We start from the raw sequence: 14,380 nt of genomic DNA, 5'->3' as shown, positions 1-14,380 counted from the left end.
AGGAATTTTGTAATGAAGAACATCATTCTCTCAAGAGTACATTTGTCCACGCCCACTAAACCGCACATTTAGATCATGAATATTAATCAGAGTTCAGTCATGTACCCTAATTAATATTCATAAGACAAGCCTTCACCGTACTAGGATTTGAACGTAGGCGCTCCACCCCTTGTTATTTCACAGCGCTCCCGCCTTCCTTCACCAACCATTTCTGTTTGAGACTGTCAGCGGTGATCCAGTGTTCGTCGACCGAGCGTTCCTCATTCAAGCATATGGCACATACCGCCGCTTTTCTTTCTTCTATCTGTGTCCCCACCACTCTTTAAAAATTCCGCCGAAAAAGAGAAGACGATCTTCCAAATCATTCAAGCCGTTATCTCACGTAAGTTCAGCAGTTGTTGTTGTTTTGTGTCTCCGATCACTGTGTTGAGCCCGTGACACACAACATGGCGGTTGGTTGCTTGTTGTAGTAGTAGCGCTTGTAACACGGGCAACGTGCTTCGTGAAGGACGACGAGAAATGTACTTTGAAAACAACAAGTTATGATAACTATAGGTCTTTAATAATGTAAACCTGTAGTAATCTGTAGTTATTCGAAGCGTAACGGGTGTAGTTGGATACATAGTTAGTAGCTGAATCAGTGGACCAACCCAGACGCTTACGTTAAATGACGAGCAAACCATGACAATGTTAATTATTGTAAAAAATATGTGTTGTTTAACTTCGTTCAAACAAAGAATGGGACATTCTTATGTGTGTTCACTAAATAGACTATACTAACAGTGTGTTTGAGGTCTTTGTTGTTCTTGTTAAACATTTGTATTGGTAAAACATAGCATCATGGCAAGACACAGATCCCTTACACAACGTTTATTATACATTAATAACGTTATATTACCAAAACAGCCAACGTCATGCCGTTTTAAGCTATCTTTATCACAGTTAATCAATGAACTCTACAAATAAAACAATTTGTTGACAAATTAGCATGGCAAAAGGAGCATCTATCAAACATATGACAGTGACACAGTATGTTGTACATGAAGAAACACCATGACCTCTGATAAATGTTCAACAGAAACACAAGTTACTTCATTTATTGATCCTAAATGTGGAGAGCAAGATAAGACAGTGTTATTTAATGCTCAAAAAATGAGAACAGTTCTAAGGTAACTGATCACCCAGGTCTGCATAACTAGTCAGGTACAAAGTACAACAGTAAATGCAGTTATTTGATAAAGCCTACAAATGAAATATTGCAAAACAAATGTAATGCTTCCTTGAGAACTTGTTGCTTTCCTACCTGTAAAAGTTATGCTGTATCAAAAGAGTACTCACTGGTTCTACAACAATTTTTGTTGTTGTATTATAGTTTATTTTAACCAAGCAGCAGCTCTTTTAACAAATATTTTAAAATATATCTGTATTTCTGTCTCCACAGGGCTCCCCAATCTCTCTGCAAGTGTATAAGCGTTATCCAGAAGGACTAGGGGAGGCACTCTACCGCGAGCAGTTTGACTTCAACGCTGAGCCGCCTTGGGATCCTAGTTGATAGCGGGAGAGGACCATCTCCCACGTCGTCCATGTGAGTAGCAACACTCTGACCCTAAATACTAGATACCTTACCCATTAAGCATTGATTAATAAATTAATGCTGCAACACACTGTGGTGGATTGTTTATGGATTTACATAACACCATGGGTAGCTTATAGGTAACACCTCTGTCCCCCGGTTGGACAGCACAAATCCTTTGGTAATACCATCAAACGCTCCATTGTGCTTCAGAGCTACAGGGATTTATCTTGATAGGGTCTGAGTGAAATAAAATATTTCCCAGATTTGGGGGGCCTGGGTAGCTCAGCAAGTAAAGATGCTGACTACCACCCCTGGAGTAACAGGTTCAAATCCAGGGCGTGCTGAGTGACTCCAACCAGGTCTCCTAAGCAACCAAATTGGCCAGTTGCTAGGGAGGGTAGAGTAGTCGCTATAATGTGGTTCTCTCTCTCAGTGGGGCGCGTGGTGAGTTGTGTGTAGATGCCACGGATAATAGCGTGAAGCCTCCACACGCGCTATGTCTACAAGGGGAGAAAATTAAAAAAATAGCCCAGATTATTGTTTTTTTTATTAGTATTATTTTTGTGGGGGGATTTTCTCCCCAATTTGGCATGCCCAACTCCCAATGTGCTCTAGGCCCTCGTGGTGGTGTAGTGACTCGCCTCAATCCGGGTGGCAGAGGACAAATCTCAGTTGCCTCCACGTCTGAGACAGTCAATCCGTGCATCTTATCACGTGGCTTGTTGAGCGTGTTACCGTGGAGACCTAGAGCATGTGGAGGCTTCACGCTATTCTCCGCGATATCCACGCTCAACTCACCACGTGCCCCACCGAGAGCGAGAACCACATTATAGCGACCACGAGGAGTTTAACCCAATGTGACTCTACCCACCCTAGAAACCGGGCCAATTGGTTGCTTAAGAAGCCTGACTGGAGTCACTCAGCACGCCCTGGGTTCGAACTTGCGACTCCAGGTGTGGTAGTCAGCATCTTTACTTGCTGAGCTACCAAGCCCCCCCCCCCAATAGCCCAGATTCTTAAAGCCTGTGTGTTGTTGTTATTTCTAAACATACTGAGCTGGACTCTAGTTTTGTGGTTGGTTTTGTCTGCTTGTTTTACCAATAAGCCTTTCGGCCTCTGTCGAAACACGTCCGATAAGCAAAAAATGGAACAATGTCAGTCTTACAAAGCTTACGATTTCCTCAATTTCTTCCTGTTAAGTGGTTGCTTGTAGAACACCAGTGTTTTGAAATATGTGGGTTGGTGATGTGGTTGTCCGCCTTTACAGAAAGTTTCATCTGAAAGTGTCATGTTATTCATGAAATGTTGTGTTTTAAAACGATCATGTTTTTTATGTTTCTCCAAACAGTTTGTTGCATAACCAGAATACCCCAGCGGCTCAGTAAACTCTCTATGATTGTCGGATTTGCGGAATACGGTTGAGATGAAAGGATTCGTTGATGCACCAAACTACATAATTGAAGTAATTGAGGGAGGAAGGACCATTGAAGATGTCGTCGACAGCCACATCTATGAACAAAATCTGGTGAGAGATGTGTTGGAACAGTCTGGATTACATTCCATCCCCAAGTAGTCTACATGGAATGTCAAATAGGACTGGGTAAAAATATTGGTTTTCCGATGCATCGTAATCTCGATATTGATACTTAAATCTCAATATCAATCTTTTACTATTTGCGCAACTCTCTACAATGCGAGTAAATCACTCGCATATGAGTCCAAATTTTGTCAATATGCGACTAAGAATGTCTGATTAGCCACTGGATGGAAAATGTTCAGATTTCACTCATCAGTAGTTGAGTAGTATATTAGCGAAGATGTTCAGCATTCTTTTTCTGTGTGTTGAGAGAAAAAGTTTGGTTTGACTCTTTCTGTGTAATGTGTCCAAAGACGAGATCCATGCAATCCATTTGTCATTGAATAATGTCTCCTTTTAATAACATTTCTGTTTTTTACAGTAAATTGTTGATCAAAAACAACAAAACATTGAATTATCACGAATAGCACGGATGAGGTAAAGAAGTCCTCTCTCATTAATACGTGCTCATTTACAGATGCTCTTTACAGAACTGCCGGTTTTATTAAAGAGACAGTACTGGTTTTTAGCACGTGTTCTACAAATCAATGTAACTATTTGTAAATATTGCCATAAAAATAAACGTTACAATATATGCATTATAATTAGGGATGCACCAATGCCACACTCATGTACTTGTACTCGTACTCATAAAAATGGTCCAATACCAAAAACCGATACCATCTGGCTTACGAATGTCATTACGTAAACATTCAACGCACAGATTAAAATCACGTCATATCCTAGTGAGATTATTTAACAGCAAAAACTGTGATATAATGAGATAAATAGATTGTTTGCATGTGCAGCGTTTTAAATGTGAGTGCTTGTAAATGTGTGGAGCCGGTGTTGTGCAGGCATAGAGACACAAACTGCTCATACCTTTAGAGATCCTTGACTCATACACGGAAAACACTATTATGAGCATTGCATGCTCTGTTTGAAGCAGATGACAGCAGACAGAGCGCTAATTCACTTTTCATATACAGACTACATATTTATTTATTTATTTATATAGTAGCCTTTTGCAGTTTAATAATTATTGTGATTCGCGTCACGACCTGCTTTTCCGGATTGGGAATCTGCCATCATTAGGTCAGAGCTACGTGGTTTAACAACACAGAAACACTTCAAAATAAAAGCTCTGCCAAAATAAAAGCTCAATTTAAATGAAAAAAGTATGACAGAATTAGATCACTACTATATTGTTATGTAATATGCACTGTTATACTACTACTACTACTGTTACTACTAATAATAATAAATTAGTAGTAAATGTATTATATTTAAGCAATATCTCACATCTGTGATGCTCTGTTATACAGCACTTTATTTGACAAAAATAACTCCTATGTTGTATTTAGGATTGTGCTGTGAGGTTTTGTATATAAGCACTTCATTTGATAAAAAATAATACAATATTATGTTGAAAACTAATTGTTATACTTTCATTTGATTAAAGTTTTATTTAAACACAATTTTGATGATAAAATTTAAATAAACTGCTGATATTGAGTTCAGAAAAAAGTGTCGGCGATTACTAATAAAAAAAGTATCGGTACTTGTGCTCATTCTCAAAAAAATGGTATCAGAATATCCCTAATTATAATATATTATTTATTCACCTTATTCAGCCCCGCCCCTTTTCAGCGCTTCCGTGTTTTGTCTCTTAACCTCGATTTTCATTGAAGCTACTGAGAAGAGTCAATCAAAACAAATTACGTGTGGGAGCACAAAGAAGTATTTTAACCAAGAGTTGGTGTGAATCTACACCACCCCTCTACTATGTAAAAAAATGCTAGTGAGGTGTTTTTCTGTCACTTTAAATTAGGGGTGCACCGATTGCAATCGGCCGATATTCGTCTTAAATCTGTGATCGGCCGTTCGTGCCTAGAATCAGGGCTGATCTTTTTTGCAGCACGCCGGGAATCACACATACACTGCTACTCTAATAAATGAGCGCTTGCTCAGCCCTTGAAGCATGACAGAGTGTCCTTTGGAGGGTGAGTGCTTGGCAATTCTAAAGCTACAACCACCAAACTCGCCACAGACCTTGGGACTGTTCTGAAGTTTGTTGCTGTATCTTTTCTAACTGATCGGACTTCCGGTATTCCCATATCGGGCTTCCGAACAGGACTGATTTTAAATTTACTCCCATTCAAGGTGTGAAAACATTTCCCAGTAATAACTCCTTTAGAGGATTCAATTTACTTCCTATCACTCCACCACTCATACTTTCTATCTATCACTCCATCACTCTCTTTTTTTATCTTTCCATCACTCTCTTTATTCTTTCTTTCACTCCATCACTTTAACACCCTAGCAACTGCATACAGCCTAGCAACCATTTAGTGTACCCTAGCAACCAAAACCCATTGACTGCCATTCAAAATGGCTTAGATGGATATCTCCTGATCAGAATGTCGTACAGACATGAGAGTTGGCTTGTTTGAATTGGGTGAGCAATCAGTCTTCAAGTATCATCATGGAAACTACTTAGCCACGTCCTAGCACCCTAGCAACCAAATCCCATTGACTTCCATTTAAAATCACTTAGATGGGTATCTCAGGATCAGAATGTCATAGAAACTTCATTGTTGGCTTGTATGACTCCGAAAAACAAGCAGCCTTCTTGGTATCACACTGGCAACTGCCTAGCAACCACATGGGCTTACGCTTGCAACCAAGTGACAAATCACATATCTCTGCACCAGAACATCGTAGAGACTTCCGGGTTGACTTATTTCACTCAGGATGGCAAGGAGCCTAGATAAATATCACCCTAGTAACTGCTTAGCAACCAGATGGGGTTACCCTAGCAACCAAGTAACAAATCACATATCTCTGCACCAGAACATCGTAGAGACTTCCGGGTTGACTTATTTCACTTAGGATGGCAAGGAGCCATGTTAAATATCACCTTGGTAACTGCCTAGTAACCAGATGAGGTTACGCTAGCAACTAAGTAACAAATCAAATATCTCTGCACCAGAACATCGTAGAGACTTCCGGGTTATTTCACTCAGGGTGGCAAGGAGCCTTGAATAGTATCACCTTGGTAACTGCCTAGCAATGAGATAAGGTTACCCTAGCAACCAAGTAACAAATCACACATCTCTGCACCAGAACATCGTAGAGACTTCCGGGTTGACTTTTTTCACTCAGCATGGCAGGAGCCATGTTAAGTATCAACTTGGTAACTGCCTAGCAACCAGATGGGGTTACCCTAGCAACCAAGTAACAAATCACATATCTCTGTACCAGAACATCATAGACTTCCGGTTGACTTATTTCACTCAGGATGGCAAGTAGCCTTTTCAGTATCACCTTGGTAACTGCCTAGTAACCAAATGGGGTTACCCTAGCTACCAATTATCCATTCAGAAAAACAAGCAAGGGGTAGGGTTGTGTAGGACTTCTTGCAGCTGGCTGTATGATGTTCCTTCTGTCTGTCTGACTGTAAGACCTTCAAACTTCCAACTCTTCAAACTATTTTAAACTTTCAGACAAGGCTTTGTCAAGCCAACATAAAGTTTGTCTTCAAACTTTACTAGTTACTATTATTATTTACTTTTAGAATTTTAAATAGAACAGTAATATATCTCAATCATGCACCTTTAACTTTAAAACCCTCTGGCTTTTATTTTGACATTCAGAACTCTCCAGGAAGTCCTGTATGTGTTTGTTTGTAGGCAAGTTCACAGAAAGTTCACAGACAAGTTCACTTCTTATTCAAATTCTGGTAAAATGCTGAACTATTGAGCATCTGCATCTGAAATGTTGTTTGCGAGTGTGTCTCACAGCAGCACCATTTAATAACGTGCTGGCACTGTGCGTGCATTTTATATATTCACTTATTAAACACAGCCTTTTGTGATACACAGAGCTATCACACATCTTCAAGTTGCTTTGAGTAAAATGCATGAGTCATATGAACTACTTTAATGGTGTTTATGTCATTTTTGGAGCGTGAAAGAAAAGAACATGATTAACACTGGGGTTGGGAACTGAGATCCAGTTCCATTCTTTAAAAAAATACTAGAATCGTATGATCTTCATGACTTTCGGTTCAGTTAACGGTTCTCCAGTGTGCAACCTTTTTGAACACCGTCCTCAGATACTCTGACAGTGTTTCCAGCAGTGCTGCCCTCTACTGACTCCTACCAGTGTATTTAATTCCCGATCGAACGAGTCTGGAGCCGGCTCTTTTTACAGTGTGAAACATATGCGCTTCTGATTCCCGAAAGAACCATTCTAATGAGCCGGTTCTTTTGAATCTACAGCGCTTCCAGTATACAAGTAATCTTATACTGATGTGCAAGTTATGAATGTCCAGCTCAAAATTAAATAAGAACTGTTAAAGTCTCACATGCCTGAAGTACATCATTAGGCTACATAACAGTCTCTGGAACTGTTATTGTTTATTTAATGATGACCTGTGTCTCTATTAAATCAAGCAGTGCAGTTATTGACTGGTTGTTCATATGGCAATGTATAATTAAAGATACATAAGTTTTGTTGGAATAAGAGGAATTTTATAAAATAAGAAATTAATTAATATGCCATTTCGTGTTGGTTTAGATTTCTTTATTTAAAATAGAGTAAGGATCTATTATTGGATTGAATTTATGTTTTTAAAAAGTCTGCAAATACACCTTTTACAAGAACTGTATTAAATGTATTTCTGATTTGTTATATCTGCTCTGTACAAATTTGAAATGATCTCATTATTTGGTAACAGACAGCAGAGGGTATTAAATGCAATAAGAATTGCATTTCTAAGTAATTCTTAAAAAAAAAAAAAAAAAAGAATTACTGGAACCGGAATCGTTAAGAGGAATCGGAAACGGAATCGTTAAATTCCTTATGATTCCCAACCCTAACTAACACACAGTATCGGATTTGGATCGGGCTCGTTGGACCAATACCCGATCCGTCTAAAAACGTCAGTATCGGAGCCAATACCTATCCAGGTATAGGATCGTGCCATCCCTAATAAATATAGTTTTACTCTCCTTAACTGTAACATGAAGGGTGACTGACACGAGAAGATGGCCAGAAGTGTCGTACAGAGATATTTTAATGACTTTGTGTTGTCAGTCCATCCACTGCGTGAAGGTAGGATCTTGTAGATTTATGAATGAAGTAATTTTGTTTTAAAATATCCCCCCTCTACTTCCAGTTGTTATGACATCCAACAACACTTTAAAATACTCATGATAACTTTTGGCAACTCTACAACCTGTAAATCCACTTCGCTAGCTAATTACACTTTGAAATCAACACCATAAGTATCAATATAGAAAACACTAGACTAGAAGTTCAAAGATACAATTTTCAAGATGGCTACGTGCTAGTTTCTCTGGTGCATAAGGTGAGTAGATGGAATACATGGATTTGTATATAATAATAAAAAAAAGCTAAAATGTGATCAAAATGAAGAAAAAAAAATTATATTGGTAAAATTAATATTTTCATAAAGTACCTAGTTACAAGGTCCCATATATAATTAACAGTATTAGCTTTAAAATAATTTATTTCATATGTTAGCAAAATGAACATTTATAACTGAAGTATACCCATATGCATCAATATCAGAATCGAATCGAAACTAATCGAGAGCTTGTGAATCAGAATCAAATCCGGAAAATCTATAGCAATACCCAGCCTTAATGTCAAATCTCGTTATGAAAGTCTGTTGCTGGTATATCGCATTGTTCATTCAATTTGTTCCTCAGGCTGAAAAGAATGCATTTGTTGTGGCCAACCTTGGGGCCCTAATGCGACAGCATGTTCTGTGGAAGACTACCAATCCCCTCATTCGACCCTTCTACCCAGTCAGTTGTAACGGCAGCCCTGTAGTCATTGAAGTCCTGTCTGCACTTGGTGTTGGTTTTGTCTGTGCAAATAAGGTATGGACTTAAATTGACCTATTTTGCTATTTCCTTCTTCACTGATGTTCTTGCAGACATTCGAGACATCTGTAAACACCGATCTTGAAGAGTCCCTTGGATTTTGTGGTGCATTGTCTTATAGAAAATTATTAACTTTTTTCAGGCTGAAACCACCTTGGTACTCGATCATAATGTCCCTCCTGAGAATATCATCCTGTCTGGAGTTTGCAAGCAGCTCTCACTCATTAAACATGCGGCCAAGAATGGCATTAACTATCTGGTATGTGAAAATGAGGTAGAGCTTCGCAAAATTGCCCGCGCCCATCCTGAAGCCAAGTAAGTGCTAAAAACAATTTGAGATTATGTTTACCATTTTTAATGCACCATTTGTAGGGTGAAAATAAAGTAAGAAGAATATTCGTCATTCTCTTTATACACTTGTCTTGATTAACAGGCTTTTGTTGCAAGTGTTTACTGAAGCACAGGTGGAAGAGGTAAGTGTGACCATTGGTTGCTCCCTGAAGGGCTGCAAGCACCTTTTGGAAATGGCCAAGGAGTTGAGCGTAGATGTGGTTGGAGTCACGTAAGTGAAGGGATTTCAGGGTCAACATAAAATCTATAATTCACTATATCCTTTTAAGAGTTTTAAGATGTGCTGCTGTTTCTGCAGGTTCCAGGTACCGGTTTCATGCAGAGATCCCCAGGCGTACACCCATGCACTGTCAGACGCTCGCTGCATCTTTGACATGGGGGTGAGTGGGTATAAATTGACGTTATACTGCCAGAATCTAATCATAAGAGAATTGTAATTCTTTAAGGAATTTAAATATGCTGAGTCTTCCTTGTGTCATTCCACAGAAGGAACTAGGCTTCGACATGAAGATCCTGGATATTGGTGGTGGATTCAGTGGTACTGAGTTTCAGTTGAAACAGGTATGTTTCATTTGTTTTACTCTTTTTGAATATGGAATATTGACAAAACTCGTTTCTCGAAAAAAAGCATTTCTTCTTTTGTGTGTGTTTTTTCAGATACATTCTAATGTCAGACCACTCCTGGAGGCCTATTTCCCCTCTGTGTCTGGAGTGAACGTGATTGCTGAACCAGGAAATTTCTATGTGTATTCCTCCTTCACCCTGGCTGTCAATGTTATTGGCAAGAAAGCAGTATACCAGGACCTTCATGGTGAGTACCATTCTATTTTATTTCTGCTCTTTAGATGGTCCTCTCCCATCCCATTTTTGTATACAATGTCTTGCAGTGCATTTAAGATTTTTTTTTTTTTTTTTTTCTGTAGTTGAGCTTCAGGTGTAAAAGGGGCTCTTATACTTTATATAAAGTGTTGAAGTGGCACTTTCTCTGCCGTTAACTTATTTTCTTAATGTATCTTTTGCACTTTCAGATGAGCTGACCCTAAATGACGAGCCAGAATTTCTGTATTATATGAATGATGGTGTTTATGGATCTTTTGTGGGGAAGTTGTTTGGAAATATAATCACAGCACCCTCTGTGCCCAAGGTAAATAACACACATGTACCACCATGAACAATACTTATACAATTTGACGGGTTACAGTAGTATTGAGGTGAAGTATTTAAGGGTGCAGTCTAAGTTTTTGCTAATTAAGAAAGATTTACACATAAAAACATGAATAGCACTTTTTAGAAATCTGTTTAAAATGATGCACACTCACATTAGATGAAGACTCCAGTCATGTCAGTTTCTCAATTAAAGCTGTTTAATCTTGCCTTTGGCGGGTCACCCCCTCATGGGAGATGCATTGTGACAACACATGACAAACTGTGTCATGCAATTGACCGGGTTACAACCACTGACAATAATAAAAATATTTTTACCTTTATATAGCACTTTCAGCCAATGTCCAAACATAAAAGTATATGTAAACAAAACAAGCGAACCAAACAAAATAACAAACACAATATACTTTCTACAGACAACAACGGAGCCCAAGTCAACAGTGTAGTTCAGAGTGATGGTATTGATGTAACAAAACAGAAGATAAACAGTCATCTTGGTGTGAAGCGGCAGCAGTTATTGAGCAAACTTTGTGCATCCATGAAGATAGGTGTCAGTATAAATTCTAAAACCACTGGTTCTAGTGGAACACGTAAGAGCCAGCTAAAAATGTACTAAATGCACCTTAAAAGGTGGATATTGTGCTTTTTTTTTTTTTCCCAGATGTCACTCACACTAGACAAGCCAGTGTTCCCTAGCAGTTTGTGGGGTCCTTCATGTGACGCTCTGGACCAGGTGGTGGAGCATTGTCTCCTCCCGGAGCTCTCCGTTGGGGACTGGCTCATTTTCAGCAACATAGGTGCCAGCGGTCAGGAGGGGCCAGCAACCCTCAGTGACACAGACCAACCACCTGTGTATTACACCATCTCCACAGATGACTGGTAGTTGCAGCTACATTGAATTTGACCTTTTGTGCTTTTTGGTTGACTTTTTGTCTCTCTTGTTTTAAGAGTTGCTGTGATAAAGGTTGTTTTGGATTAATGTGATGCTAATATGATGTGTTTTCTTCAGGTTTGAAATGCAGGAGGCTGGGATTGCTCTTGACGACACCATGAAAAACTTGTCATTGGTCCAGTATGGCTTGTAACTGAGCCAAACTCCGTCCATTAACCACTTGGCATGTCAACATTCCAACAGTCATGGGTGGAAAAATTATAATGGTGTTGGTGGGGAAGAAAACAGACATGTTATTGGGCAAACTAATTGATTGACATCATTACCTCAGTTTCTTACAATTACAAAAAGGCTCACTTACCTTATCACCCATAAAGAATGACAAAAAACCCCATATGAAATAACAACAAATGCAACAAAATGGATGACGGTGGAGATGGCACCCAATTCTTGGGTTTCTTAATCAAACACTGTTTACATAAATGTTCGACTAATTTAATTTTATTATGTATACATACATAGATATAGATTACCTACTGACAGTCTTGTAAATGAGTTGTCTGTAAAACATGATGCATTTGTTAAAAGCATAATTTCAATTACAATAGAGTAGTATATGCACAAATAGTCCATGACCCTTAGTATGTGGGCAAGTGGTAATTGGTTTAGCAATCCTGTCCAAATTCTCTCTTCAAATTTTCCATGGTTTTATAGAAGAGCATTGCTGCTCTTGCCAAATCATTGTTTCCTCATTACATGTGGTGCGTCACGTGACTGTATTTTCAAAGGTTGATATATATTTCCTATAGTGCTCTATGGTCTCTAGTGTGATGCCCCTCAAATGAATTTTAACATTCTGCCAGATGGACGTTAGAAGGCAGATTTAAATTATTGTATTGTTTTTCCTATTGGTATATTTTATAAAACTTGCAAGACATAATGGCTTCATCAGTGATGACACTCACCTAAAATACAAGTTTCACCACAATCAGAAAAAATGCGGCCATGCCAGGCAGTAGTTCTCAAACTAAAGTAAAAATTGCAAGTGGTGTATATTGCAAATTTACATGTTATGCATCCTGTGTTTCTAGCACTAGCACAGTTAAATGGCTGGTTTTGATTTTATCAGCTCAATTTGTTTTATAAAATCACACCCCTTGGTAATTGAAACACCTAATGGACCATTGCCTGTTTTTGACTGTAAAATTGTGCTTGTAAAAGTAATTAAAATATTAATTTAATACATTTCTTTGAGCAAATACTATTGTTGAGTCATTTTTGTGTCTCAAAAAATCAATGTGAATGAATTTTAGAGGATAGATGTCAAGACTTTTGAAAGCTTAGTAAAACATCCATGAGTGAGTTATTGAACAGTTATCGAATTCTCAAACGATACATATTTTACTCCAAATAAATGTTTGACAGGTGGTTTTAAAAAAAAAAAAATGATATGTATTCAAATCTTCGTCATTATTAGAGCGGAGGCCTGTACCATGAAGGTTGCTGAATGAACTCAAAACAATCCAATCGGGTTTAATTGGTACCATGATGCAGCTCATCAATTTGTCAGCTCGGGCTTCGATTCTGACTTTAAGGTTAGATTACGCGCTCGTGCACATGAATGAGTGACGTTTGCAGTGCACAACCAATCGTGTGAGAGAACGCGATTCACTTCTCGCGAGAGAGACAGCGGGATTTACCTCTGCTGAAAGCTGATGATTAGGAATTTAAATTCATTTAAACTGCGCAAGACATTGTTTTTAAAACAAATAAAATGTATTTACACTGCTCAAGAGTTCAGCATGAAATCATGAAGAATTAAAACACGATTTACACAGTACAAGGGATAACTGTAAAATTATGAAGCAATTAAAGACATTTACACAACAAGAAGAAACAGCGGCAGAGCTCAAGAGGACTGCTGCAAACAAATTCTTAATGTGATAATATATATATATATATATATATATATATATATATATATATATATATATATATATATAAAACAGCTGGCATATCAATGCGTAAGTGATTTAATGTAGGCCCACAACAAGAACACACAGGCTTATTAATTTTCGAAATATAAAAGCTTTTATATTTCTTTGAATTGAAAATATATATATAATTCAAAACTATTATACATAAATATAGGCTACTATTGATTACAAAACGAATAGAGACTATGAATATTCTCCCTAAGTTTATTTTCCTTTTTCAAAATCTACCAGTTAGTATATCAAAAAGTGTTTTAGACAATTTTTAAATAAATATGGAATAATAGGAAACCTAGAATTAGTCTTAAGTTGTCAAAAAGGCTTGGAGGACTAGAATTCCCAAATGTAATACATTATTATAAAGCTGCCCAAATTTAACCTATATTGATTTGAATGAATGAAGAATCTAAAGTGAAATGGAGAAAGATGGAAATTTATCAAATGGGGGAATATTAGTATATCCCTGTTCCTACCCAAACAAAGCAACACATTTAAATTAATAGATAATATTTGTATTAATTGTACTTTAGAAGTTGGTTAGAAAAAATAAAAATAGTCAAATTAAGAAAGATATAGTATTTTTCAAGAAATTGCTAAAGATCCTGATTTCATGCCAAATAGATTATATAATACATTAAAGTTTTGGGCAGACAGAGGTCTGAAATATATCACCAACTGTTCACTGATAAAGGAATGGATACCTTTTCAAACCTAGCAAAAAATTATGAGCTTTCAAATTCACGATTATTTAATTATTTACAGGTAAGAAGATATTTATTAACAGAAGTTAAAGAAATAAAAAAGGAAATGCATTAATAAATTATATATAATTGATACATCCAATACAACTAATCCAATAAAAATTTTTAGGAATTTTAAAGAGTGCACTTGAAAGAGATATACAGGACACTC

General features: G+C 37.6%; 1 protein-coding gene across 2 annotated transcripts; it reads left to right on the top strand.

The window, feature by feature from the left end:
- The first annotated feature begins 209 nt into the window (after positions 1 to 209).
- Positions 210 to 12,733, top strand: LOC127424952 (antizyme inhibitor 1-like). 2 transcript variants are annotated; one of them, XM_051670530.1, is made up of 12 exons: positions 210 to 382; positions 1,442 to 1,585; positions 2,925 to 3,101; positions 8,891 to 9,064; positions 9,210 to 9,382; positions 9,501 to 9,629; positions 9,717 to 9,798; positions 9,905 to 9,979; positions 10,076 to 10,229; positions 10,447 to 10,562; positions 11,244 to 11,461; positions 11,592 to 12,733. In XM_051670530.1, exons 3-12 carry the CDS (start codon positions 3,000 to 3,002, stop codon positions 11,665 to 11,667), a joined length of 1,299 nt encoding a protein of 432 aa, XP_051526490.1. In that variant the 5' UTR covers positions 210 to 382; positions 1,442 to 1,585; positions 2,925 to 2,999; the 3' UTR covers positions 11,668 to 12,733. The 2 variants fall into 2 exon arrangements, with proteins under 2 accessions (XP_051526490.1, XP_051526491.1); XM_051670531.1 differs by lacking the exon at positions 11,592 to 12,733 and having other exon boundaries at positions 11,213 to 11,413.
- Positions 12,734 to 14,380: the final 1,647 nt, after the last annotated feature.

This window comes from Myxocyprinus asiaticus, chromosome 34 (assembly GCF_019703515.2).
Source record: "Myxocyprinus asiaticus isolate MX2 ecotype Aquarium Trade chromosome 34, UBuf_Myxa_2, whole genome shotgun sequence".
NCBI classification, from domain to species: domain Eukaryota; kingdom Metazoa; phylum Chordata; class Actinopteri; order Cypriniformes; family Catostomidae; genus Myxocyprinus; species Myxocyprinus asiaticus.
Note: the sequence above shows the minus strand (reverse complement) of the source record. Positions and strands in the feature narration are given on the sequence as shown.